Source organism: Dendropsophus ebraccatus, chromosome 1, assembly GCF_027789765.1.
Source record: "Dendropsophus ebraccatus isolate aDenEbr1 chromosome 1, aDenEbr1.pat, whole genome shotgun sequence".
Classification (NCBI taxonomy): Eukaryota; Metazoa; Chordata; class Amphibia; order Anura; family Hylidae; genus Dendropsophus; species Dendropsophus ebraccatus.
The window spans coordinates 21,578,134-21,604,702 of NC_091454.1; the positions used below are offsets into that span (position 1 = coordinate 21,578,134).

The 26,569-nt window shown below is 43.9% G+C and overlaps 2 protein-coding genes and 1 non-coding gene across 5 annotated transcripts in view; 1 reads left to right on the plus strand and 2 right to left on the minus strand.

Moving 5' to 3' along the window:
• The window catches only part of ITK (IL2 inducible T cell kinase), an 80,439-nt gene extending 54,413 nt beyond the window's left edge, over positions 1 to 26,026 (minus strand). Inside the window, exons 1-2 of one of the 3 annotated variants that reach the window (XM_069968844.1) lie at positions 25,621 to 26,026; positions 6,947 to 6,998 (exon numbers count right to left, since the gene is read on the minus strand). The gene's annotated coding sequence lies outside the window, so the exon portion shown is untranslated. Of the gene's footprint in view, positions 1 to 5,649; positions 5,703 to 6,946; positions 7,031 to 25,620 lie in introns of those variants that run through there. The other 2 variants (XM_069968853.1, XM_069968862.1) reach the window with 2 other exon arrangements.
• On the plus strand, positions 18,207 to 20,958 carry MED7 (mediator complex subunit 7). Its single transcript, XM_069968879.1, has 2 exons — positions 18,207 to 18,437; positions 19,921 to 20,958. The coding sequence occupies exon 2, from the start codon at positions 19,938 to 19,940 to the stop codon at positions 20,619 to 20,621; it is 684 nt and encodes a 227-aa protein (XP_069824980.1). The 5' UTR covers positions 18,207 to 18,437; positions 19,921 to 19,937; the 3' UTR covers positions 20,622 to 20,958.
• Positions 25,507 to 25,588, minus strand: TRNAS-UGA (transfer RNA serine (anticodon UGA)). Its single transcript has one exon. It is a non-coding gene; the product is annotated as a tRNA-Ser (tRNA).
• Positions 26,027 to 26,569: the final 543 nt, after the last annotated feature.

Below are 26,569 nucleotides of genomic sequence, written 5' to 3' on the forward strand. Positions count from 1 at the left end.
TGATAGGAGACAGGACACTCAATTTGGGTGTTATTTGCTAGGTATGCAGGATGCTAGATTCTTGACCTTTTGGCAATTTTTGGAGTCATCCTGATGGCGATTTGTCACAGCCGCGGCGGCGTCCCGCGTTCGGGGCCGCCGCCGCGACCGCTTCCTGCCCCATGCAGCAGCCGGTGTCCATAGTCGGGGACCCGGCGCTGCTATCACCTCGGCCCCGGGGGGCGCCTCACCTCTCCACGCTCCTGTCTCCCGCTGTGCCGGCCGGCGCGCGCGTCCTTGCCTCCTAGGGCGCGCGCGCGCCGGCTGTCTCGGATTTAAAGGGGCAGTGCGCTCCTAATTGGTAGTTGCACCTAATCACTCCCCTATAAATCCCAGCTTGCCCTGTTCCCTGTGTTGGAGCCTCTACATGCTTCCCATAGCGTTTGGCCCAGCTCCCTGTTGTTCCTGTGTCCTGTCCGTTACCTGGTCCCAAGTCCCTGTTCCTGAGTCCTGTCCGTTACCTGGTCCCAAGTCCCTGTTCCTGGTTCCTGTTCCCCTGTCACTCCACCTGTTCCCGTGTCCAGCCTGTCACGTGCTCTCTCATCTGCAGACTATTGCCTGTGCCATCTCCTGCCACGCCTCGCCTGCCGACACCAGCAACCAAGCCAGGGGTAGCGACCTGGGGGTCGCCTGCCGCAGCAAGTCCATCCCGCCTTGCGGCGGGCTCTGGTGAAAACCAGCGGCCCCTTAGACTCCGCTCCCTGGTGAGGTTCGTGCCATCGCTGGTGCCGGTCCAGTGGATCCACTACTCCGGGCGTTACACGATTAGATCAGTATCAAAATACATAACTTTGTATTTTGTGTATAATGAATTATGTCTATATTTTTTGTGAATTTAATTGCTTGATGTTATTTTAAAAGTGAAAAAAAAAATAGAAAACGTATCTAAACGAAATCTAAAAAAAAAACAGTGACAGACACTTAAAATATAAACAAATTATATATTTGTATAAAAAATTTTAAGGTGAATATTCAGTGCTTGACATTCCAAAAACAAGGTGCAAATGACTGTGGACTGTTCGCAATAGTATTTTTGGCTATGTCTTGGGGTATTCACAGCACCCAGCAGCACATTCCTGCAGCCCTATTGAAGGTCGGACATAATGCTCTGAGGGGAGAGAGTAAGAGGCTCGGCTGAGCCATCGTGTAATTGTGTATTGGAACACATGTTCTAGTGTTCTTGGTGAGCTATTAGTTCACTGCATAATAGCTGATACACCAACAGATGCAAACGGGTGCATTGCAACATGCATGTGGTGGTTAAGCATCTGCATTATTTTGTCTGATGCATCTGTATATAATCTCTTAACCCCTGATGAACCGTGGCCTATACCCCCAGGGAAACGCGTCGGGTTAGTGTGTGTTTTTCTTCATCTTTTCATTTATTGGGTGGTGTTGCCTTTATACATAGGACCAGTTGTGGTCCAGGCAACTCAGTTGTACATAGGTGTGGAATTTTGTTTATTGCGGTGCATTTTAACATTTTAGCCGCATAATAAATGTTATGTTTTAATATTGTGATACGCTGCTGTGATTATATGTTTTGTGGTGATTTGACTTTGACAATGGATGGCCTGTTTCAGTATACTTACAAAGAATTGTTATTTTTGATATCTACGGTGGATTTGACCACCACCAAGTGTTTGTAATATGAATGTGAAAGGTATCTTGAAAGGTTGGGGAGCGATCAGAGCTTTGGTGGTGAATGAAAGATGGAAAGAGACGCAATACAAAATAATTTCCCTACCTGGTACGTCCACAGACCCTAACAGCGTGCCCCCGTTGCCAGACTCCCAATACTAAATACTAAAACAAATGCCAATAAAGGCCACAACCATCAAGGGGGGAAGCTTAGGGTAGATGTTTCAGTGTTGGAAACAGGTTATTTTCCCTGCTCTATGTCCTGGGCCTGCTTCAGAGGCCCCGATCTATAGGTAACCATATACCTGCGGTCCGTAAGAAAACATGTGACCACACCTTTTATGAGGACGACCTTTTTCTATGTTTTTGTGTAATGTTCTATAAAAAAATTTGTGGAAAAAATGTAATAAAAGCATTAAAAAATATATGAATGTGAAAATTTAATAAAGTATTGTTAAAAAAAAAATCTTCAGTGATTCTGTAATATGTTCACACCCTATGGGTGCGACCGCACTCGGTGAATCCATGGCGGGTGGGCACAGAGTGCATGAGATGTGAACATCTTGTCCAAACGCTTCTGAGAAACCTGCACTGACATCTGTGTGGAGTTTGCTACCTGTGTTGCTGCGGAGTTTGCTACCTGCGTTGCTGCGTATCTGCAGCGACAAACCCGCCTTTGAGCAAAGAGTGCAATAATTAGGTGTAAGATTAGGAAGCATCCGTCAGCGTCTATCCATCACAGTTTTTAGTGGTTTCCAGCGAGATCATGCTGGTGAACAGACATTTTGTATCACTGTCCATTATATCATGACCAGACACATTTTTTAGGCCCTTCAGAAATTTTTCTGACAACCCTCAGGAGTCTGACCGGCTGAATAAAATCAGACCTGGGTAAAGTTTAGCCAATACTTGCCTAATAAGTGTGCCCGGTGTGGACTCAAGCTGTACAAGCTATGAAAGTCTGATACCGCTTATGTGTATGCTTTGCGGGTGTATGTGGGGGGAAGGACGGTCATATTGACTCCCCTGGCTGTCCTTTCATTACCACCAGTGGAAAGGTTGCCTGGGACCCACTGTTTGATCAGGGGTACCACTTGTACTTCGATAACGTACCCGGTATGGACTGTACTTAGACAACTGGTATACAAGTGTACCCCTGTTCAAATGTCTCTTGGAGAAAACAGTAATGCGTGGGACAGTCTGAAAAAATCAGAGGCATCTTCCAAAGACCCTCATCGACCAACACCTGAAGACTGGAGAGAGCAGGGCATTGCTGCACAATGGGGTCTTGAGTCTCAAGTACAGTGACAAGAAAGACGTGTGCATACTCACATCTATTCATAATGATGCCAGCAACCCTGTCCCCAGACGTGGCTTCACATCAGCCAAGATGACACCTGTATGCATACAGGCATAGAACAAATTTATGAGTGGTGTTGATCGGAATTATCAAATTTTGAACCCGTATAATGCCATGTGCCGGAGAAGACTCTGGTACAAGAAATTGGCCGTGAACCTTATCCAGATGGCACTATACAATTCCTTTGTACTCTACAGGAAGGCTAGCAACCTTGAAACAATACTTAGAGTAACAGGAAAAGGACATCAAAAGGCTTGTACTTGGAGAAGAGGTGGGTTAAAGCTCAATATGTGCCAAATAATTCCTGTGCAGCACATTCCTGGTGTAATGCCGTTTTTCAGAATGGGGTCACCCCCTCGGTTTCTACTATCTTGGTGCTATGAGGGCTGTGTAAATGTGACATGGCCTCTACCATCCTTTCCAGACTAATCTACTGACAAAAAAGTGCTCCTTCCCCTCTGAGCCCTGTTGTGTGCCCGCCCAATACTTTATGTCCATAAACTGGTCAATTATGGACTTTTATTTTTCATGACCCACTTTAGCGAAAAACTTGTATGGTCCAAATACACAATGTGCCCCATGTTACTATCCTAGGAGTGTGGTTTTCAAAATAGGGTCACTTGTGGGGGTGTCTCTGAGACAAGATCCAGACAAGTCTTTAGTGACATCAGAGGCTGATGTGTTGTCGGGAGAGAGAGAGAGAGAGAGAGAGAGAGAGAGAGAGAGGGAGAAGCAGTGCTGAAGCATGGAAAAGCCACTTAAGTCAGTATTATTGGTTATTACATAATAAAAAATTATATATCATGCTGTGATACAAGAGGCCCATAGGCAGTTAGCAGACTCGAAAGTGTACAAACCATATAATATATCTATATCTTTTCTGTCTATCTATCTATATAACATTATAATAATCATTGGGTTGGATACAAACTCTCTTCAATCCCTGGAACAGGAAATAGACAAAATTCAAACACAGTTATTGGGTGATATGGCCCAAGAAGAGATGAAAAGGATAAAACATGAAAGGGAACGGCTGACGGAGTGGGAGAAGGAAATGAAACCAACTAAGAAGAAGAAATTTCAACGTGATATGTCAGATTATGCAGCAAGCAAAGTGTGCAAATGGCGACAACAGCGGAGTACGCTAACCAGATCTGCCTCCATTCCATCATTGGCCTCTACAAGTGTGGAATCTGGTGTTTCATCTGTAAGTACACATGAGATGAGTTGTGGAAAAAGAAAATTCGAGCCTTATAGACATCAGGAACACCCTAAAAGATTTTACAGATACGAGAAAAGTGGATCAAGGGCAAAAACCCCTAAAGTAAACAATTTGTCAAATATACACTCACCGGCCACTTTATTAGGTACACCTGTCCAACTGCACGTTACCACTTAATTTCTAATCAGCCAATCACATGGCGGCAACTCAGTGCATTTAGGCATGTAGACATGGTCAAGACAATCTCCTGCAGTTCAAACCGAGCATCAGTATGGGGAAGAAAGGTGATTTGAGTGCCTTTGAACGTGGCATGGTTGTTGGTGCCAGAAGGGCTGGTCTGAGTATTTCAGAAACTGCTGATCTACTGGGATTTTCACGCACAACCATCTCTAGGGTTTACAGAGAATGGTCCGAAAAAGAAAAAACATCCAGTGAGCGGCAGTTCTGTGGGCGGAAATGCCTTGTTGATGCCATAGCTCAGAGGAGAATGGGCAGACTGGTTCGAGCGGATAGAAAGGAAACAGTGACTCAAATAGCCAACCGTTACAACCAAGGTAGGCAGAAGAGCATCTCTGAATGCACAGTACGTCCAACTTTGAGGCAGATGGGCTACAGCAGCAGAAGACCACACCGGGTGCCACTCCGCTCAGCTAAGAACAGGAAACTGAGGCTACAATTTGCACAAGCTCATCGAAATTGGACAGTAGAAGATTGGAAAAACGTTGCCTGGTCTGATGAGTCTCGATTTCTGCTTGAACATGACAATGAGTTCACTGTACTCCAATGGCCTCCACAGTCACCAGATCTCAATCCAATAGAGCATCTTTGGGATGTGGTGGAACGGGAGATTCGCATCATGGATGTGCAGCCGACAAATCTGCGGTAACTGTGTGATGCCATCATGTCAATATGGACCAAAATCTCTGAGGAATGCTTCCAGCACCTTGTTGTATCTATGCCACGAAGAATTGAGGCAGTTCTGAAGGCAAAAGGGGGTCCAACCCGTTACTAGCATGGTGTACCTAATAAAGTGGCCGGTGAGTGTATGACTGTCAGATGCACAAGTGCAAGTTCTTGAATTGGGTCTGTCTTTTTTCACCTGCATCAAAATGTAATCATTTTTCAGCCAGAAAGGGCCTACATCTCTTTGGTCAAAAATTGTGTTTTAAAAAGTTTTTTGATAAATCGGATGGGAATGAGCTGCATACAAGGGAGGAACAGGAGGCATTACAAGTATTAGTAGATTTGCTGACAGAACAGGATGATGACATGTCAGGTAAATTTCCAAATAGCAGTCTAACTAAATCTCGAAAATTTCCTCCATTTGCCATTTACCCAGTGATAGATCTGTTTGTCACATTGGTTACACAGGAATTTAAGGCCATACCTGAAACAATATGGAGAGATAATTTGAACTACCAACAACAACAGGCACTGCGAGATCTGTCAAAGTTGAAACAAGTGGTGATCAAACCATCAGACAAAGGTGGAAACATAGCTATATGGCCCACCAACCTATATGAGAAATAAATGTGTAGTCAACTCAAAAATGTGGAATGTTGCAAAAGGCTTACATATAATCCTCTTTAATGGTGCGTTCACACCTACAGGATCTGCAGCTGATTTTCTGCAGCAGATTTCATTTAAATAACTGAACACAGCATCAAATCTGCTGCAGATCTGCTGCAGATCCTGTAGGTGTGAACGCACCCTAACAGTATAAAGCAGAATTACATGCATTACTGTTGGAAGCATGCGAAGAAGAAGACTTGACAAATGCAACAGCATTGGAGGTGGAAAAACCAACAATTTCGACCATTTACCTTTTACCAAAGATACATAAGGACATTAACACTCCACCTGGGCGTCCAATCATGGCAGGTAATGGTAGTTTTTGTGAACCCTTATGCAAGCTCATTGACCATATGCTGCGTCCCCTAGTAGAAATATTGCAGGGATATGTTAAAGATACAGGGGATCTGTTGATCAAGATTGATGGCATACACTAGATCAGGATATGCATATGGTGACCTGCGACGTGGAGTTGCTTTATACATCCAGACAACATGATGGCAGTGAAGCTGTACGCACGTTTTTGATGGGGAGCCCATACTCTGGGGCATTACAAAGATTTAATGTGAAGGCACTGACTTTTGTGCTGATAATTTCTTATTTAAAGGAGTTCTCTACCTGCAGCTCCAGGGGAGCGCTATGGGGGCAGCCTGTGCGCCCTCATATGCGAAACTCTTCCTGGGGCTGTGGGAAAGGGATATCTTTCAGACTAATCCTGTACTTGTTGCCGAGCAGATTTTTATGTGGGGTCACTACATAGACGATGATCATGATCTGGCAGGGGTCCATAACATCACTGGCACAATTAATGAACTGATTAAACATCAATGTGAGGAATATCAAACTTACATATAAACACAGTAAAAAATCGATTGATTTTTTTGGATGTGTCCTTACAGTTGGACTAGAATGGGTATGTTTAAACCAATTTATATCGAAAGGCAACGGCAGCCAACACTATTTTAATTAAGAACATACCAGCGGGCCAATTTCTGAGGGCCAGACGTATCTGTTCAAGTGACACAGCCTTTCAGGCTCAAGCTAAAGATTTGAGATAACGCTTTTTTTTTAAAGAGAGGAGATACAGCAATAGAAGCATCAAACTTGCATACCTTCGTGCCAAACATGTGGATCGTGGACAACTGTTGCTTCCAAAAAAGGAACCTACGCAAAAAGAAGAAAAGGTGAGATACATATTCACATATAGTTCATATAGTGATGAAATGCGATTAGCAATGAAAAAACACTGGTCTATTCTTCAGACAAGACCTTTAGGAGAGTGCTTGGCCCCAGTCCCGCTATCACATTTAGGCGAAAAATCTATGTGACCATATAGTAAGTAGTCATTAAATTGGGTGGCCAATTGGGCATTTTTGGATCTAATGCTGCGTTTACATGGAGCGATAATTCGCCCGATCGTACGATTATGATTTTGAAGTAACAATTTTTTTTATAATGATCAGCGTTTAGACGGAACAATATATTGTACGGAAAAATCGTTTTGACGTCCACATCTGTCCGCTGTAAGAGGCTGGCGTCTGTTTTGTTTTTAATATTTATTCTTTATTCATATATATGTATGAGTACACATATTTTTGTGTGAACATAGATATATATTTTTATTAGTATGGTTTTATGACATAAAAGAGAAATTTTAACAGGTGTTGAATTTTTGGACCTATCTTCTAGTAAACCGGACTGCATCCTTATGGTAATAATTTATTATTTCTTGTTTTTGATTCGTAAGAGAAAAGAGTAACAGAAGCTGCTGTGGACGTGGGACCATTGGATTGGCACATCGCAATTTATTATGACACATTCATAATATTATGGCACATACAATATTATTATATACATTGCACTATGCACTTTTGCATAAACTTAATAGGATATTGTTTTTAGGTATAATTGGCACTGGGCATCATGTATATGTATATGTGTTATATTATATTATATATATATATATTTCTTTAAATTATTACATATTTATTCACTACATGTTATTTATTATCTAGTCATCTGGTTTTTACTACATGCCTTCTATTTAGATATGTATGTTTTTAATGAATTGTACAGTCATGTCCGAAAGTGTTGCCAGCCCTGAATTTTTTCCAGAAAATGAAGTATTCCTCCCAGAAAATTATTGCAATTACACGTTTTGTTATACACGTTTATTTCCTTTGTATGTATTGGAACAACACAAAAAAAAAAAAAAACAGAGGAAAAAAAGGCAAATTTAACATAATTGCACACAAAACTGCAAAAATGGGCGGGACAAAATTATTGGCACCTTTTCAAAAATGATGGTAAATAACTATTTCAAGCATGTGATTCTCCTTCAAACTCACCTGTGATAAAAAAAACAGGTGTGGGCAATTTAAAAATCACACCTGAAACCAGATAAAAAGGAGAGAAGTTTAAGGGTACAAACCCACACACCGTATACGCAGCAGATACGCAACAAATACGCAGCAGATTTGATGGTGAAGATTTGATGCTGTGTTCAGTTATTTAGATCTAATCTGCTGCGTATTTGCTGCGTGTTTGCTGCGTATCGCAGCAGTAAATACGATGCGTATACGGTGTGTGGGTTTATACCCTAAGGGGTTATCCAGCGCTACAAAATTATGGCCACTTTTCCCCCTACTGTTGTCTCCAGTTCAGGTGCAGTTTGCAATTAAGCTCCATTTACTTAAATGGAACTGAGTTTCAAGACCCCACCCAAACTGGAGACAACAGTAGTGGGAAAGTGGCCATGTTTTTGTAGCGCTGGATAACCCCTTTAACTAAATTTTTTGAATCGTGTGCCACACTAAGCATGGAGAACAGAAAGAGAAGAAGACAACTGTCTGAGGACTTGAGAACCAAAATTTTGAAATAGCAACAATTTCAAGGTTACAAGTCCATCTCCAGAGATTTTGATGTTCCTTTGTCCACGGTGCACAACATAATCAAGAAGTTTACAACCCATGGTACTGTAAGCTAATCTCCCTGGACGTGGACGGAGGAGAAAAATTTATAAAAGGTTGCAACGCAGGATAGTCCGGATGGTGGATAAGCAGCCCCAATCAAGTTCCAAAGAAATTCAAACTGTCCTGCAGGGTCAGCTCCAACTATCCATCAACATTTGAATGAAATGAAATGCTATGGCAGCAGACCCAGGAGGCCCCGACTGCTGACACAGACATAAAATGCTAGGCTGCAGGTTTCCAAAATGTATGTAAGTAAGCCAAAAAACATCTTGTGGACAGATGACAGCAAGAGCTTTTTGGTAAAGCCCATCATTCTACTGTTTACCAAAAACGGATCTAAACTTACAAAGAAAATAACACAGTACCTAAAGTCAAATATGGCGGAGGTTCAAAAATGTTTTGGGTTGGGTTGGGTTGTTTTGCGGTTTCTGGAACTGGGTGTTTTTACTGTGTGAAGGAATCAGGAAATCTGAAGATTACCAAAGGATTTTGGGTCACAATATAGGGCCAAGTGTCAGAAAGCTGGGTTTGCTTCCTAGGTCATGGGTCTTCCAGCAGAACAATGACCCCATGATTTACGGCTCAGCGTCCCTGGTTACTATGCATCGAGAAATCATGTAAGATGATCTGTCACATGATCTTACTCTGGTCTGTGTAGCTGGTGTGGCGACGTACAGTCACGTGACGCAAGTGGTCGCGTGATCTTTGTCCGCTACACCGTCATTTCGTATATACATCACGTGAGCTGTGGGGAGTGTCTAGAGCCATGTGATTAAGGTTACTTCTCCTTTCATATTTGCTCTGTATTTTGGGTGGGTGCTTTGTATTATAATGGGGTTAGACATGTATATGTAACCCTAGTTATTAAACTATTATTGAATTACACATACAGCATATAACACTATATCAAGTACCCAATCAAGCGACCAGTGTGGTCACGTGTTATTTCTGGATATCGTGACCGGAACGTAGGGATAGCATCTATACACCTGGTAAGATCTCGTGAATAGAGGATTGAATACAGTTTGGTCCTTGGGTATATATAACAGCGTTCAGCTAGGTAGCTCAGTACCCTTGAGAAAGAGGTTTAACGCGAAACATGTTGGGTAAGAAGGTACAGGGGTAGCAGGTATTGTACCTAGATGGGCCTTGCTATTCCAGCATTGGAGTGTTACAGTGTTAGGCTATGTTCACATGTTTTTTTTCAGCTCCATTTAAAATGACGTCCGTCATTTTGAGTCTAAAATAACGGACGCTATTTAGCAGTTTGTTGCCATGTACTCCCTTGTTATACGTTTTTAATATATTTTGATGTTATATGGAATTGAAGGATTATATACATATAATATATATATATATATATATATATATATATATATATATAAAGGATTATCTACTTATTGCAATATACATATGTCTATCATTTTTTTTTTTAGTTTTTTTTGTTTCATAACATACAGTATATGCCCAAATCTTTGATATGTGGTGACCCTAGAGTTACGGTATTATACCTATAACCGTAAAAGTCTGGAATCACCCCATGGATGACCCATTGTATCCTCTATGGGGTCCATTTTACAACCTTTGGCCATCTATATGGATAGCTTTCTGCAAAAGATAATAAAAACTTTTGATAGATGTTTACGTGATACACAAATACCTACACACAATGTGACATGTTTGTGCACCATCAAGGCATGGGCAGCATACACATGTTATTAAGGAAAAATCCTTATTTCGACAACTACATGATACAGGTCCTGATGGCAATTTTAGATACTATATTATGGAAAAAAATTTCAGGTATGATAAAAAAAAAAAATTCTAACATGTATACGGAGTGTCAATGGGCTCTTCAGTGGCCCAAGTGTGGCAAACATATTCATGGAAATGTTTGAAAGGCGCTTCATTTTCAACTCCAGTGGCATCCAGTGGCGTTGGACGCTGTCATCAGAGCTGAGTATGAGTGCTACTCATACTCCACTCTGATGACGGCACTCGAGATCCGGGCACAATGACAGGCCAGCCGGGCAGGAAACAGAAGGCGGGGCTGTGAGGTAGACTGGAGGCGTGCATTCTTGGGGAGAAGTATATACCTTTGAATTGCACGCACCAGTCCGGCCTCCAGTGCTCAGCAGAAGCTCATTAACATATCGGTGCCCCACCCCCCGCGATGCGATTCCAGACGAGCGATCCCTGCTTCTTGCTGGCGCTGCTCTGCAGCAGGCCAGAGAAATATATCACTGATTTCATTGATCTATGCAGTACATATAGTATGTACTGCATAGATCTCTAGTGTGTAAAAAAAAATATATATATAAATAGAAAATCCACTCCCCTAATAAAAGGCAATCACCCCTTTTCCCATTATAAATAAAAATAACTAAATAAACAAACATATTTGGTATTGCTGCGTGCTTAATTGCCCAAACTATTAAATTATTGCATTCCTGATCATGCACGGTAAACGGCGTAAGCCCCCAAAAAATGACAAAGCGCAAAATTGCTGGTTTTTACTATCATATCCAGAAAAATATAATAAAAAGCGATCAAAAAGCCGTATTCACGCGAGCAAGGTACCAATAGAAAGTGCAGATCATGGCGCAAAAGTTGACGCCTCACACAGCACCATATACCATACCATATAAGGATAAAAGCGTTATAAGGATGGGAATAGAGCAATTTTAGTTAGACATTGTTGTAATCGTACTGACTTGTCATGTCCGTTTTACCATAGTGCAAATGGCGTAAACACGAAATCCTCCCAAATAAAAAAAAAAGGCGTTTTTTTTAAATGTACCACACAAATAAATTTCCCCCGGGATTTGCAGCATATTTAATGCAAAAATCAAGCCTGTCATTGTAATGTAAAATTGGTGTTGCAAAGAACTCATGTGGTTCTGTAGGTGAAAAAAAAGCAAGCGCTATGGCCTTTAAGAGTGCATTCACATGTACAGGATCCGCAGCAGATTTATTAATAATATTTATTTGTACAGCGCCAACAGATTCCGCATTGCTTTTTTAAAAATTAAACAATGTTTAAATTTATACAATAAATAAATTAAAATAAAAACAATACATAATTAGGGACCTGCTTGCGAAAGTATACAGACTAGGAGGACTAGGGGAGACTTGAGAGGCAACAAGTGCCAGTGCAAAGTGCCAATTTGCCAGTGTTCCAGTCCTTGTACATAGTCTCAAAAAGCCTATAGGTGATTGGGCGAGCCAGTCACAGGCAATTTTCTGAGTTCAGGTAGCAAGTACAAAGTAGCGTAAACAATGTGGGCACAAACTCCCTTGATAGGTACAGAGCTGCTGTTTGTTTGTTAAAAAAAAAAATCTGTTTTGCAGTATGTTTTAAATAAAATGGTCCTAAAAAAATTAAAAATTTTTTTGAGGAGTTACAAATTGACAAAAAACTACTCAAAAGTGGAATTTTTTCTTCTCCCTTTTGTATTTGGAGTAAGCAGGTTAAGTGCAGGGTATGCATCTCATGGGAGGGAAATCCAGTACTGTGGTCATATTTAGTCCCCCACACTGTCTCTATACCGACATACAAGCTTCTAAGTAATCTGAGGGGGGTGTCAAACCTCTGTGGGGTTTTTTTTTTAACATGGCACACCTTTATACACTGGACAGTCCCTACTTTTGCCCCTTACACGTTAGGGGAGGGGGGGCAAGTGAGAATCTGTCTGTCACTGACTATGGTCACTGCCCCACATACTGTCCCTGCACGTGTCCAGACTGTTATATCTCCCTGCTCTGCCTCACTCAGGACAGGCTGCCTGGCTCCCACACTATACTAAGTCCGCTTGTTGTGCTAGCAGCTACTGCTGCTGTATGACACACAGCCACTCTCCGTGAAGACAGATTGTAAAATGGCTGCTCTCCCTCCCTGCATGTGGACATCGGTCTCATACTGCCCTTTCATTGGCTGAGCTGTCCCATGTGACCACTGAATGGCATTGTGAGACTGATTGCACGGCTAGCCTCATGGGAAATGTAGTTCTTTGTGAATACAGTTCACTATAATCTGTATGGTTATGAATATGATTAATTCATTAGGTTTTCTGTCTCGAGGATACTGATGAGAAGTGATTAGTAACACAGGGAGATAGTTATGAAGCAGCCTTGTAGGATTCTGTGTGTTTATCCCAGCAACCAATCAGAGCTTAGCTTTCATTCCTTATATTGCTGAGGTAATTTGAAAGCTGGGCTCTGTTGGTTGCTATGGGCAACACATAGGCTTGTATTATAAGAATACAAGCCTATAAGTTGTATAGCTCTGTTAAAAGATCAGATATATTTAACCCCTTATGGTACTATTACACAAAGAGATTTTTCAATGATTAACGATAAACGATCTCAAACGACCGCTATGGCGAACGACCTGAAATCGTTCACCCAATTACACGGATTGATGATGGTTACTTATGGTCGTTCTTGCGGTCGTTTAGTCGTCGCTATTGCGTTCGTCGCTACTGCGAACGACATCTTATTCCGTGCGAACGATTTGCAAACGATCAACGATGAAAATAGGTCCAAATTCTATCAAACAATCAACAATTTCTCGTTGGTCGTTTAATCGTTGTCTGCTATTGCACTAAACGATTATCGTTCAAATCTGAACAATCTAACGATTTTTTTGAACAATAATCGTTCCGTGTAATAGGGCCCTTAGAGACCAGCCGTATGTGTTTTTATATGGTGGTCACTGAGGGGCTTTAAGTTGGACCGCCGCCTTTTGCTGGCAGCTGGACTCCTATAATAACTGCTATAATACGATAAGCCGCCAATCCTGACAGTTTAACCCAATACACGCCATGGTCAAATTGTGACAGAAGCATGTAATGAATTTGCAGGTCTATGTGACCTTATCGGCAGCCTGTATACAGCATTACCAGAGGCATATTGATAATACACTGCACTATTATATGAGTGATCAGGTGATCACCTGTTAACTAGTCCTTACAGGACTAGTAAACCAAAAAATAATAATAATTAGAGATGAGTGAAGCGGGTTCGGGTTTGAGTCGATCCGAACCTGAACGATCGGCATTTGATTAGCTGGGGCCTGAAAAACACCAAACAAGAATGCAATAAACTAAATTGGTGAGGTCCAAGTGCCCAAGAACAAAGGAACATTTTGGCCCAGGATGATCGGACCCAGGGGCGTAGCTACTGTCTCTTGGGCTCTGGTGCAAGAGGTCAACTCGGGCCCCCTCCCCCTTCCTCAACCAAGTGATGCTATATATATATATATATATATATATATATATATATATATATATAGCTATCTATCTATCTATCTATCTATCTATCTATCTATCTCAAGACTGGTATTACCAATAATACCAGTATATGGGAAATATCACCATGCATATTACCGCCATACTGTTACTAACCAATTCCTGTATACTGAGACCAATATTGCCAATAATACCAGTATATAGGAAGGAAATATTACCGCCACACCACAACCACCATATTGTTACTGACCAGATCCTGAATACTAAATCCAATAAAACACAGTACCAGATAACAAGTAACAAATAACACCACCACAAACTGACTAACACCACCGCTGCTACTGAGTAACACCACCACATACTGACTAATGTCACCACATACTCACTAACACCACCGCTGCTACTGACTAACACCGCCGCTGCTACTCACTAACACCACCACTACTGAATAACACCACCACATACTAACACCACCGTTGCTACTGTCTAATACTACCGCTGCTACTGACTAACACCAACACATACTCACTAACACCACCGCTGCTACTGAATAACATCCACTGTACACAGATCACTATCACCTCATCCAGTCGTATAGAGGTAGCCTCAGCTCTACACAGGTTCTATTCACTATATACATTACAGTGCAGTTACATCAGGTGACTCACATGGGACGTCTTCTCTGATCGGAGTTCTTCCCTTTTCATCTTCTCCATCTGCCCTGGGCCATTATGAGAACTTCTCCGAGCCACAAATCCACAGAATCTGCCAGACAGACATATTAGGCTCCTCACTTTGTCACCATCCTCATCTCTCTACACACTGCACATCTGTATTGGCCCCTTTACACCCCCTTATTTAGTGGGTAGGCTGACTCTATGTGACCCCCTTATAGTATATGCCCCCCTCTGTGGTCCATTATAGTACATGCCCTATTGCATACACTCCCCATGTAGTCCCCCAATGTTTCCCCCTTATAGATGCCCCTTATAATGGCCCCCATATAAATGGCCCCCATGTAACCCCCTTATAATGGCCCCCATTGTAATCCCCTTTATAGATGGCCCCCATTGTAATCCCCCTTTGTAGATGGCCCCCATTGTAATCCCCCTTTGTAGATGGCCCCCATTGTAATCCCCCTTTGTAGATGGCCCCCATTGTAATCCCCCTTTATGATGCCCCTTATAATGGCGGCTCCATGTCTGTCCTGTCCCTGGCCGCACACGCACCATAGAGCTTTGTGCGTGCCGAGGATGGTACTTCCGGCACAGAGGTCACTGCGCCGGAAGTACCATCCCCGGCACGCACAAAGCTCTATGGTGCGTGTGCGGCCGGGGATGGGACAGACATGGAGCCGGGAGACACGAGCTGCGCAGCAGCCAGGGGCCCGTCCCAGTCTCCCTCTTGTGACCACAAGCAAAACCCTGCTTGCGGTCACAAGAGGGAATGGGAGGGGGGCAGTGCAATGGCAAGGGGGGGCATCGCGGGCCCCCCCTTGGTAGCGGCCCGGTCGCAGCGGTGACTGCTGTTACCACGGTAGCTACGCCACTGATCGAACCATACCATGCCTGGGCATCCACTGCACCACTCATTTGGTGGACCTCCATTGAACAGCCGCACATGTTTTTACAACAGTCACTGAGGTTGGACCGCTGCCTTCTGCTGACAACTGGACTCCCATAATAACTGCTACGATAGGATAAACTATCAATCCTGACAGTTTAACCCATTAAACGCCACGGTCAAAATATGACAAAAGCATGTCATGAATTTGCAGACCTCTTTGGCCTTATTGGCAGCCTGGAGACACAATTGCCCAGTTCCATTGGGTTTCCATGGCAGCAGGGGGTCTCCTGGCATAGATGTGCCTCTATACAGCTTTACCAGAGGCTGTATTTAATGAGAAGTACGGAACAGGGCAAAAATATTATTTTGGGCTGGGGGTAGGGGAACCCTACGGCTATGTCATGACCCGACTGACGGATGCCAGTCAGTGAGCAGCCTAAATCCCACCTGCTTGTGATGTCTCAGTCAGATTGTGACGTACATGGAACCCAGGAGAAGATGACACCCAGTGGGGTATGGGAGCTCGGTTATGCGGCATCGGAAGAAAATGGAGGCCGTCCGAGGGAGTCCTGGAAAACATAGATATAGCCATAGGTTGCATCCATGTTTTCTTAGCAGCCTTAAGGGGTTATCCAGCGCTACAAAAACATGGCCACTTGACCCTACTGTTGTCTCCAGTTTGGGTGGAGTTTTGAAACTCAGTTCAATTGAATTAAATGGAGCTTAATTGCAAACTGCACCTTAACTGGAGACAACAGTAGGGGGGAAAGTGGACATGTTTTTGTAGCGCTGGATAACCCCTTTAGGGCTGCATCCATATTCTTCAGACGCAGGGAGTTGAATGCCAAGTGTTTGTGTTCGGCCACGTGCAGTACACAGACATTTTTCTGATGTTCGCTCATAATTAACCATAAGTTAGGATCTTGGGACAAGCCCTTTACAACCAGTGCTTCATGGCACCTTTGATGGTGGTAACTTTGACAAGCTTTGGCTGGAGAGTTCCCTACCCCTATTCTAGAGCAACATAGAAAGTATATTAATGCTAATCTAATTTGTAGGTCAAAAAGAGGGACATGTAGGGAGTAAAGAGGGAGAGAGGGACGTTGGTCAAAAGTAGGGACTGTCCCCTTAGGAGGTGTGCCCGCTGTACATGTGAGTCCACAGCTTCATTCATTTGGGGGGGGCGGGTTCTAAGCAAAAGTTCAGCCACTTACTGACTGGTTGCTATGGGAAACAAAGAATATTCCTGTTGATAAATCTCCCTCATGATTTTAAAGGGAACCAATCACTGGAAAAAAGCATATAGAGCTTTTGAAATGTGCTGTTAGAGCACACAGCACACTTGGCACACGTGTTTCCATAGCCTCCGTGCCTTCCCCCTGTAAGCCGCAAAGTAACTTTATAAAACTGGCGCCCTGTATGCTAATTACCTGAGGTAGTCACCTGGGCGGTGTTCGGCTAGCAGGTAGTCACGGTCCCCTGGGTGTTCTTCCGCTGTAATCACGCCCCCTCTGAGCGTGATTCAAATGTCAGAGTGGCTGTGGCGTCACTCGGGAGCGCGCCGTGCCCAACGTCGGCGCGCTTACGTACTGATGCCGGACGCCGCCGCTCATGCGCAGTGCAGCCGCTTCCATTCCGGCTGGACTGCGCCTGTGTAGAATAGCCTCGAACTCCGGCTAACAGGCTATTCGAGGCTATTCTGCACAGGCGCAGTACCGCCGGAATGGAAGCGGCGGCACTGCGCATGTGCGGCGGCGTCCGGCATCAGAATGTCACAGCTACTCGGCCATTTGAATCACGCCCAGAGGGGCGTGATTACAGCGGAAGAACGCCCAGGGGACCGTGACTACCTGCTAGCCGAACACCGCCCAGGTGACTACCTCAGGTAATTAGCATACAGGGCGCCAGTTTTATAAAGTTACTTTGCGGCTTACACGGGGAAGGCACGGAGGCTATGGAAACACGTGTGCCAAGTGTGCTGTGTGCTCTAACAGCACATTTCAAAAGCTCTATATGCGTTTTCCGGTGATTGGTTCCCTTTAAAGGGGTTATCCAGTGCTTCAAAAACATGGCCGCTTTTTCCCCTACTCTTGTCTCCAGTTCAGGTGTGGTTTACGTTACGTTGAGTTTCAAAACCCCACCCAAACTGGAGAAAAGAGTGGGGCAAAAGGGGGCCATGTTTTTGTAGCGTTGGATAACCCCTTTAAAATCATGAGGGAGATTTATCAACAGGAATATTCTTTGTTTCCCATAGCAACCAGTCAGTGCTAGGCTTTCATTCTGTCAGGGCTGATAAATATTTGAAAGCTGAGCCGGGATTTGTTGCTATGGGAAACTGCTCTATAAATCTCTCCGATACTTAGCCAAGGCATGGGCTTCACAAATATGGCGCCTGATATACATACACATATATATATATATATATATATATATATATATATATATATATATATATATATATATATATATATATATATATATATATATATACACACACACACTGTGCATTCAATGTAACTATGCTTCTACGTGCATGTATATAACCGCACATATATTTATATTTTCTTGTCAGACACATCATCTTTCCTAGCGTCTCTCTATTGCTACGAAACCCTAGCGCCCTCTAGTGTCGGTCCCTTTAGGCTTTGTCTGACATGCTGCAAGACACACGCACGTGGTGCGCCGCTCAGCCAATCGGCGCGTCTTCTTGGAACAGCCGCGCGGAGGTGTGACGTCACATCCGGGAAGCGGTGTTACCGGGTGGAGAGAGAGGCGCTGCTGTCGGTGCGTCCTCCCGGTTGCCTCGTATAGCAGCAGTAAGTATGAGAACGTGATTGATAGCATTATACCAAGCCTGTGTAGTAGTAATAATAATAATGCAGTCAGTGCAAAACTACAACCCCCGCCATGCCCTCACATGAGAGTTGTAGTTTTCTATCAGCCACAGATGATATAAAGCTCCTCATATTAAAGCACACCCCCTGTTTTTGGAGTCTTGCTGCAGCTGTCTGTCAAAAATACATGTATGCTCAGCCCAACCGACTGTGTGTGTGTGTGTGTATACATACTTACATATACATACATACATATATATATATGATTGGGAGAGCTGGCCGCTAGCCATAGTGTTTATCTGGCAGCTATCATACGTGCATGGCCAGCATAAGGTTGTGGCTATATGTAACCCAGAGCAATAGGTGTACTCTGTTCATAGACATTTAAAGGGAACAAGTAGCCCAATTGGTCTGATATGGTTCCCGGATCACTGTATACGCTCCTGAGCACGTACCGGCTGTAGTAGAAGCTGTATACTGGAGAAAGAGGTTTCATTATCGGGCGGGGAGGTAGGTATCAGGGCGGCTCCCCACCCATGTGCAGTCGCCGCTCTCTGTCCCACGCTCGGAGGGGATGATTGACAGGTAGAGAGCTGTAACTAGACACAGGCGGGGAGCCACCCAGATGACTACCTCCCCCCCTCTGCCTGCCGCGCGCCCCGGTAATTAATCCTCCGGTACACAGCTTCTGCTGCAGCTGCAACCAGTATATACTGCAGGCTGCTCAGGAGCTGTATACAGTGCTCCAGGGAACCATATCACACCAGTTGGGCTGCTTGGTTCCCTTTAAGGCCTACTCCAGAGAATCCATGGGAGTTTGACTGCAGAGATTCCTACTGATCATGGGAATGGAAGTCCGGTGGCCTCTGAGTGAATGGTGGGGCATATACTTACTGTAATACATTTCAATATACTGGGTATGTAAATCTGTACTATGGATGTGTGCAGGGGCAGATCTTGTATTCGGTTGTGTTGAGCAAACCTGTTAGAATGTTCAGGTTCGGCAACGTTCGCTCTGCGTTTGATTCTCCACAGCTGTAGAAGTTGGATGCCACCCGTGGAAAACATGGATACAGTCTCTGGCTGTATCCATGGTTTCCAGGGCTCCCTAGGACGGCATCTAACTTCTGCAGCCCTGAGGAATCAAATGCAGAGCGAACGTTGCCGAACCTGAACATTCTGACAGGTTTGCTCAACACTAGTTAGGACCTCCCCATATATCCAGGGTTCTCTTTTAGCAAGGGTAGGGAACCTTGGCACTCCAGCTGTTGCAAAACTACAACTCCCATCATGCCTGGACAGACAAAGCTTTAGCTTGGCATGATGAGAGTTGTAGTTTTGCAACAGCTGGAGAGCCAAGGTTCCCTACCACTGTCTTATAAGGGTGTATGCGAATGGAGACGTCATTTAGAGTATATAAGAGCAGTCCTGGCATGGTCCTATCTAATACACTCCTCTTTTTCAGATCCTTTCCCCGTCACTATGGGTGAGCCCCAGCAAGTGAGCGCTTTGCCCCTTCCACCCTTGCAGTACATCAAAGAATATACAGATGAAAATGTCCGTAAAGGATTAGTCCCTAAACCCCCTCCTCCAGTGAAGGACAGCTACATGATGTTTGGCAACCAGTTCCAGTGCGACGACCTGATCATCCGTCCCCTGGAGAGTCAGGGTATTGAAAGACTTCACCCTCAGCAGTTCGACCACAAGAAGGAGCTGAGAAAACTCAACATGTCCATCCTGATCAACTTCCTAGATATGCTGGATGTCCTCATCCGGAGCCCTGGAAGTATAAAGCGTGAGGAGAAGCTGGAAGACCTGAAGCTGCTGTTTGTTCACATGCATCATCTTATCAATGAGTATCGGCCTCACCAAGCCCGAGAGACCCTGCGGGTGATGATGGAAGTGCAGAAGAGGCAACGGCTGGAGACGGCGGAGAGGTTTCAGAAGCACCTGGAGCGGGTGGTGGAGATGATACAGAACTGTCTGGCCTCATTGCCTGATGACCTGCCTTTACCTGATACTGGAGTCACCATAAAGACTGAACCTATGGACATGCAGGAACCCAGTATAGACCAACAGGACCTTCCCGCAGAGGCTTCAGCTTCTGTTAAAGAGACAGTAGATAAAGATGCCGCCATGTGTGTGATCATTGATGAGATGACATAAGGACATTTATTTTGGTTGTGTGTTGAATCTACCTCTGGGTTATCGCTGAGGTTTCTTGTGATCCCACTCTCGGCACCATTGTTCACCGTGGACATATCGATGGGTGTTCAGGAGGAAGTTACGCTGGAGACTTGTTCTGCACTAATGGAATTTTCTCAGGAAATTACTTTCACATAGAATTGTTCCATAGTAATCGCCAATACCTAGTACCACATGCTTCCATATCATGTTACAGCAGCGGGTTTTCACCCTTTATGCACCCAGTGGGTGGTCTTCATTATGGTGATTCTGTTTTTTTTTTTTTTTCAAGTGTAGGAGTAAAAATTGCTGTTAATTAGTCATGAGTTGATGTGTTTTGTTCTGGATATCTTGTTTTTCAAGGGATTCACAAACTACCCCTTTAATTCCAGGATCTCTGTATAATCTCCATTTGCATCTGATGCAGTCTGTTGTTTTCTGTAGTCGTCCAAGGTTAAAGGGTTTATTCAGCGCTACAAAGACATGGCCACTTTTACCCCTCTCTTGTCTCCAGTTCAGGTGTGGTTTGCAATTAAGCTCCATTTACTTCAATGGAACTGAGTTTGAAACCCTACCCAATCTGGAGACAAGAGAGGGGGAAAAGTGGCCATGTTTTTGTAGCGCTGGATGTCCCCTTTAAATAGGTTTCCAATTCCATGTAGGTAAGACAGTCACTTCTCAACTGGTGGGGGTCTGACCTCTAGGCCCCCACCAATCATGAGAATGGAGAGTGCGCAGTGCTGGTCTAGTGCTGCACTGACATTTTGGCTATGTTCACACAATCTAATACAGCAGCCGTAAGTTTGAGTGTGAAACAACAGCCACTGTATTACGTGTTTTGCCAGCTGATATTGCATTATCAGCCATAGGAACTTTATATTCCATCCATAGAATCTGCTGGCCATATGGGGTGTAAATTAAAATCAATTAACCATAGACTTTCCCACCATTCACACTACAGCCGACAGGACAGCCACACAGTGTGTGAACAGTCTATTTTCTACGGCTGTTATTTGCGAACTGTGGTGGTAGAAAATAGACATGTTCATTATTTTGTTCAGCCGCAGTAAATGGCCGTAGTTAATGCCCTGTGCACCCAACAACGGCCATTGTTCTAATCAATAGAACTTAATGAATTCGGTTTCCGAATTCATTACTGTGTGTGAACATAGCCTTACACTGCACAGCATCCTGTCGCTACCCTGATATATAAGGAATATCGATGAGAGCAATTTGAGCATGCCTTAGGCTTCGTTCCCACTGAGCAAAACTAGCGGAATGAACATGTTCATTCTTCAGCGCGGACAGAGCAGGAGCACGCACCTCCCATAGACTCCCATTATGAGAGGGAGGCTAATGGCTTTCCACGGTGGACATTTCCGCTCGTTTTGCTCAGTGGGAACGAAGCCTTAGTCCGAATGTTCTGCATTTGATTACCGCTGGCTGGAGAATTTGGATGCAGCCCTAAGGCTGCCTGGAAATCATAGATACAGCCATAGGCCATAAGGCTGTATCCATGTTTTGAAGGACTCCTTAGAGCTGCATCCAACTACTTCAGCCACCGGTAATCAAATGCTGAATGACTTGACTCAAGCATACTTGCGTTGTGCTCAATGGTTCAATCAATTAAAACGCAGGAGTGTCACCCGAGCCAGATCATTGGACCAAAGGGAACCCCCCCAGATAAGATCAGAGCAGACGCTGTATGAATCCTGGGTACAGTCACGATCACAGAGCACATGGATGCTATTATATGAACTACCCTGTGGTCTGTGATCGTGACTGTACCCAGGATTCATACAGCGTCTGCTCTGATCTTATCTGGGGGTGTCCCTCTGGTCCAATGATCTGGCTCTGGTCACACTCCTACATATTTCTCTCCCACCACATCCGCCTACAATAGAGTTGTGCCTATTCATCACACAACTCCATCAGGTGAGTGCGTCCCATAACCTCTTGAAAGTACACACTAAGGGTCCATTTACACAGAAATATTATTTAACAGAATAACTGCCAAAGATTTGAAGCCAAAGCCAGGAATGGATTTGAAAAGAGGAGAAATCTCAGGCTTTCCTTTTTGACCTGATATCTGTTTATAGCCTGTTTCTGGCTTAGGCTTCAAATCTTTGGCAGATAATCTTTCTGTGTAAATGGACCCTTGGGGTCCAATACATGTAGCGATAATCGGCCAAATCGCAGCCCTCGTTTAAACACCTGAGGGGTCTGTCAGCTCAGACAGGCCGCACTTAAGCTGCTGCGCTTGGGACCGCGAGGAAGAAGGAGCGCAGGAGAAGACCTGCAACATGCTTGGGTAATGTATGGTGTTTAAACAAGGGCTGCAAGGACATCGGTAAAGATGTCCCTGCAGCCCTCACTAAACGATTATCGGGCTGTGTAATAGGCCCAGTAAACTAGCTCCGATCTAGCAGATTGGCGCTCGTTTACATTATTGATCGGGCCTTCATTGTCCCATGGAATAGGACCTATAGGGTCCTATGAGATGAAGCAATTTTAAACGATCTCGTTTGCAAACTTTTATTGTTAACCTGAAATCGCTCACCATCATACACCGAACGATAGTCGTTAGTTTTGATCGTTACAATGATAGTTACTACGATTGTTTTCTCCATCTGATCCCGGCTAAAGAAGGAACAATGCAATTACACTGAACGATTAGTGAACGAATATGGAATAAGGCTAGGTTCACACTGCATTTTTCCTATCCGTTTAGCGTATACGTTTTATGGGAAAAAAACTGATGCAATTTTGTGGCATCCGTTTGGATCCGTTTTTTCCATTGACTTCTATTTAAAAAATGTAAAAAAAAAATTATCGAAACTGATGCATTTTTTTAACATACACAAAAATAGTGTTGACTATGTTTTTCTATCCGTTAAAAGTAACCAATTGAAAACGGATAGGAAAAACGCAGTGTGAACCCAGCCTAACATCGAACGCTTAGAGATGATTTTAGGGTCAGATCTAAATGAACGATCAACGCACACAGGAACTATTTTTCGATCATTTCCTGCAATTATGGTGCGTTTACATAGACAGATTTATCTGACAGATTTTTGAAGCCAAAACCAGGAACAGACTATAAACAGGTCATAGGAAAGACTGAGATTTCTTCTTTTCTCAAATCCATTCCTGGCTTTGGCTTCCAAAATCTGTCAGATCAATCTGTCTGTATAAACGTACCATAACATAGGACGATCATCGTTTAAATTTGAACAATATTAACGATTTTCCAGATGATGATCGTCCCGTGTTATAGGGCCCTTACTGTCATTTAGAAAAACTTTTGACATGTCAAGAGCGGTTTGAGTCTCAGTGCTGAGACCCCAACAATCTTTAGGGAGAAGCCTACAGTGGCACGCTTCATTCCCTGGTTCAGCGCTCAGTCCGTCACCTGCAATAAATCACATTGAGCCGGGGAGTGAAGTGCTCAGCTGTGGGGTCTCAGCATGTCTGCATTAAATGAGAAAAGTTTTTTTTTTTTTCTCATAATAAAAAAATACAGATGTAAACGGCCTTAAAGGGGTCTTCCCAACAAACAACCATCTATTTATAGGAAAGGTAAATGGGGGTCCCACCCCCCTTGTTTGAATAGAGCCACAGTGACGCATGTATTCTACCGCTCCATTCACATCTATAGGCCTGATGAAGATGGCTGAACGTGCACATGTGACCACTGCTCTGTTTAGGGAAAGGAGCCCAGGACCCTCTTTATATTTTCTTGTCCTGTGGATAAATGATGAGACCTGTAAATGTTGGGGGTCCCAGGGGTCAAACCACTACCAGACACTGATCATCTATGCTGTGTCATTCATGGGGCAGACACACGGACACTTATCTGCCATCAAAGCCTTTTATTAAAGCATACATATGGAAAATACGGCAGTATTTTAGGCCGTAAACAACTGATAAAACAAGCCTGATGCTCGATTTGGGCTAGCTTCACACTTTGTCAAAATGATGACTGTCTTTCATAACAACGTCCGTCATGGGCGCTATGACGGACGTTATTTTTACATAATGTGAACCTAGCCTTGCTGTTCCAAAAAGCTGTAAAATACAGTGTGTCAACACAGACCCAGACTGACACCATGATGGGGCAGATTTATCAAACTAGAGTAAAGTGAAACTGGCTCAGTTGCCCCTAGCAACCAATCAGATTCCACCTTTCATTCCTCACAGCCTCTTTGGAAAATGAAAGGTGGAATCTGATTGGTTGCTAGGGGCAACTGAGCCAGTTTCACTTTACCCCATGTTTGATAAATCTCCCTTATGCTTCGTTTACACGGAATGATAATTTGCCCGATCGTACGATTAACGACTTCGAAGTAACGATTTTTCTTTTATAACGATCAGCGTTTAGACGGAACGATACATCGTTCGGAAAATTCGTTTTGCGATCGCTTAAGCCTATCTCGCACATAGGTAAAATAGGTGAACGACTGTTTACATGGAACGATCTGCGAATTTTTTGCAAACGACGATTTAAGAACATGTTCAGAGATCAAAATGAACGATTTCTTGCTCGTCGTTCGATCGTTCGCTGCGTTTACACGTACGATTATCGTTTGAATTCGATCGTTATCGTGCAAATTGGCACGATAATCGTTCCGTGTAAACGCAGCATTAGATGTCTCCAGCTGTTGCTAAGCTACAACTCCCATCATGCCCTGACAGCCATAAATGAGAATAGTACTTTTGCAGCAGCTGGAGTACTATCCTATAGGGAACACTGTTATAAAATATAGCAAAATAGAATTAAAAAAAAAAAAGATAGATTCAAGACTATTAGGAGTTTAGGAAGGGAAATAGACAAAAAAAAGTAAATTAAAATTCATGAAAAACAAGTCGCTGCGAGCAGGGTTCGAACCTGCGCGGGGAGACCCCATTGGATTTCAAGTCCAACGCCTTAACCACTCGGCCATCACAGCACCGTGTAGATTACGGCAGAGACTTCACCTACCAGACTGAGCAGCTGTATGCTGGCTGTCCTGAGCTCAGTGACTGAGGAGGCTGCGGTTTATAGTGTACCAGTGTTCCTGGATATTTAGCGGCGTCTCCTGAGTAATCAGCTGTTACAATAACGTTTGCTTTGTTTGTCGGTGTTTCCGTAACCAGCATAGACGTGATGACAGCCCCCTGCTGGTCATAAGCGTGTACTGCATAGGCCTCATCGTTCTAGACACAATCTGGAAATGTCCTCTTATTTGTCAGCTGAAAAAACAGCACAGAAATACAAGATGTGACCCTAGCAAGGACAGGAGAGCACTCTGGTACTTGTTGTCCTTCAGCAGCAGCGTTCCTTCTGTCGGAACAGCATGATATGACGTCACTATGACTCACTGCAGAACCAGCTGTGACCTGCAGATGGCGATGTTGTCCGCGGTTTGAACACAACCCAAACAGGACGTATATACGGTACAGATGCGATACTCGTGGTCACATAACGTACAGTAGTGACGTATGTGCTGCTATATTGCAACCAATGATAGTGAATGATGTCACAGTGTGACCCGCACGGTACCATGACGCAACAACCAGCAGAAATCACAGTCTGATCACTATCAATACTTGTGGGTTCAGCAGCACAACATGGTGATCTATAGAAAAGGCAGCTACTCTACAGGGAGATTACCTACAGGGAGATTACCTACAGGGAGATTACCTACAGGGGGATTACCTACAGGGAGATTACCTACAGGGAGATTACCTACAGGGAGATTACCTACAGGGAGATTACCTACAGAGGGATTACCTACAGGGAGATTACCTACAGGGAGATTACCTACAGAGGGGTTACCTACAGGGAGATTACCTACAGGGAGATTACCTACAGGGAGATTACCTACAGGAGAGATTACCTACAGAGGGATTACCTACAGGAGGATTACCTACAGGGAGATTACCTACAG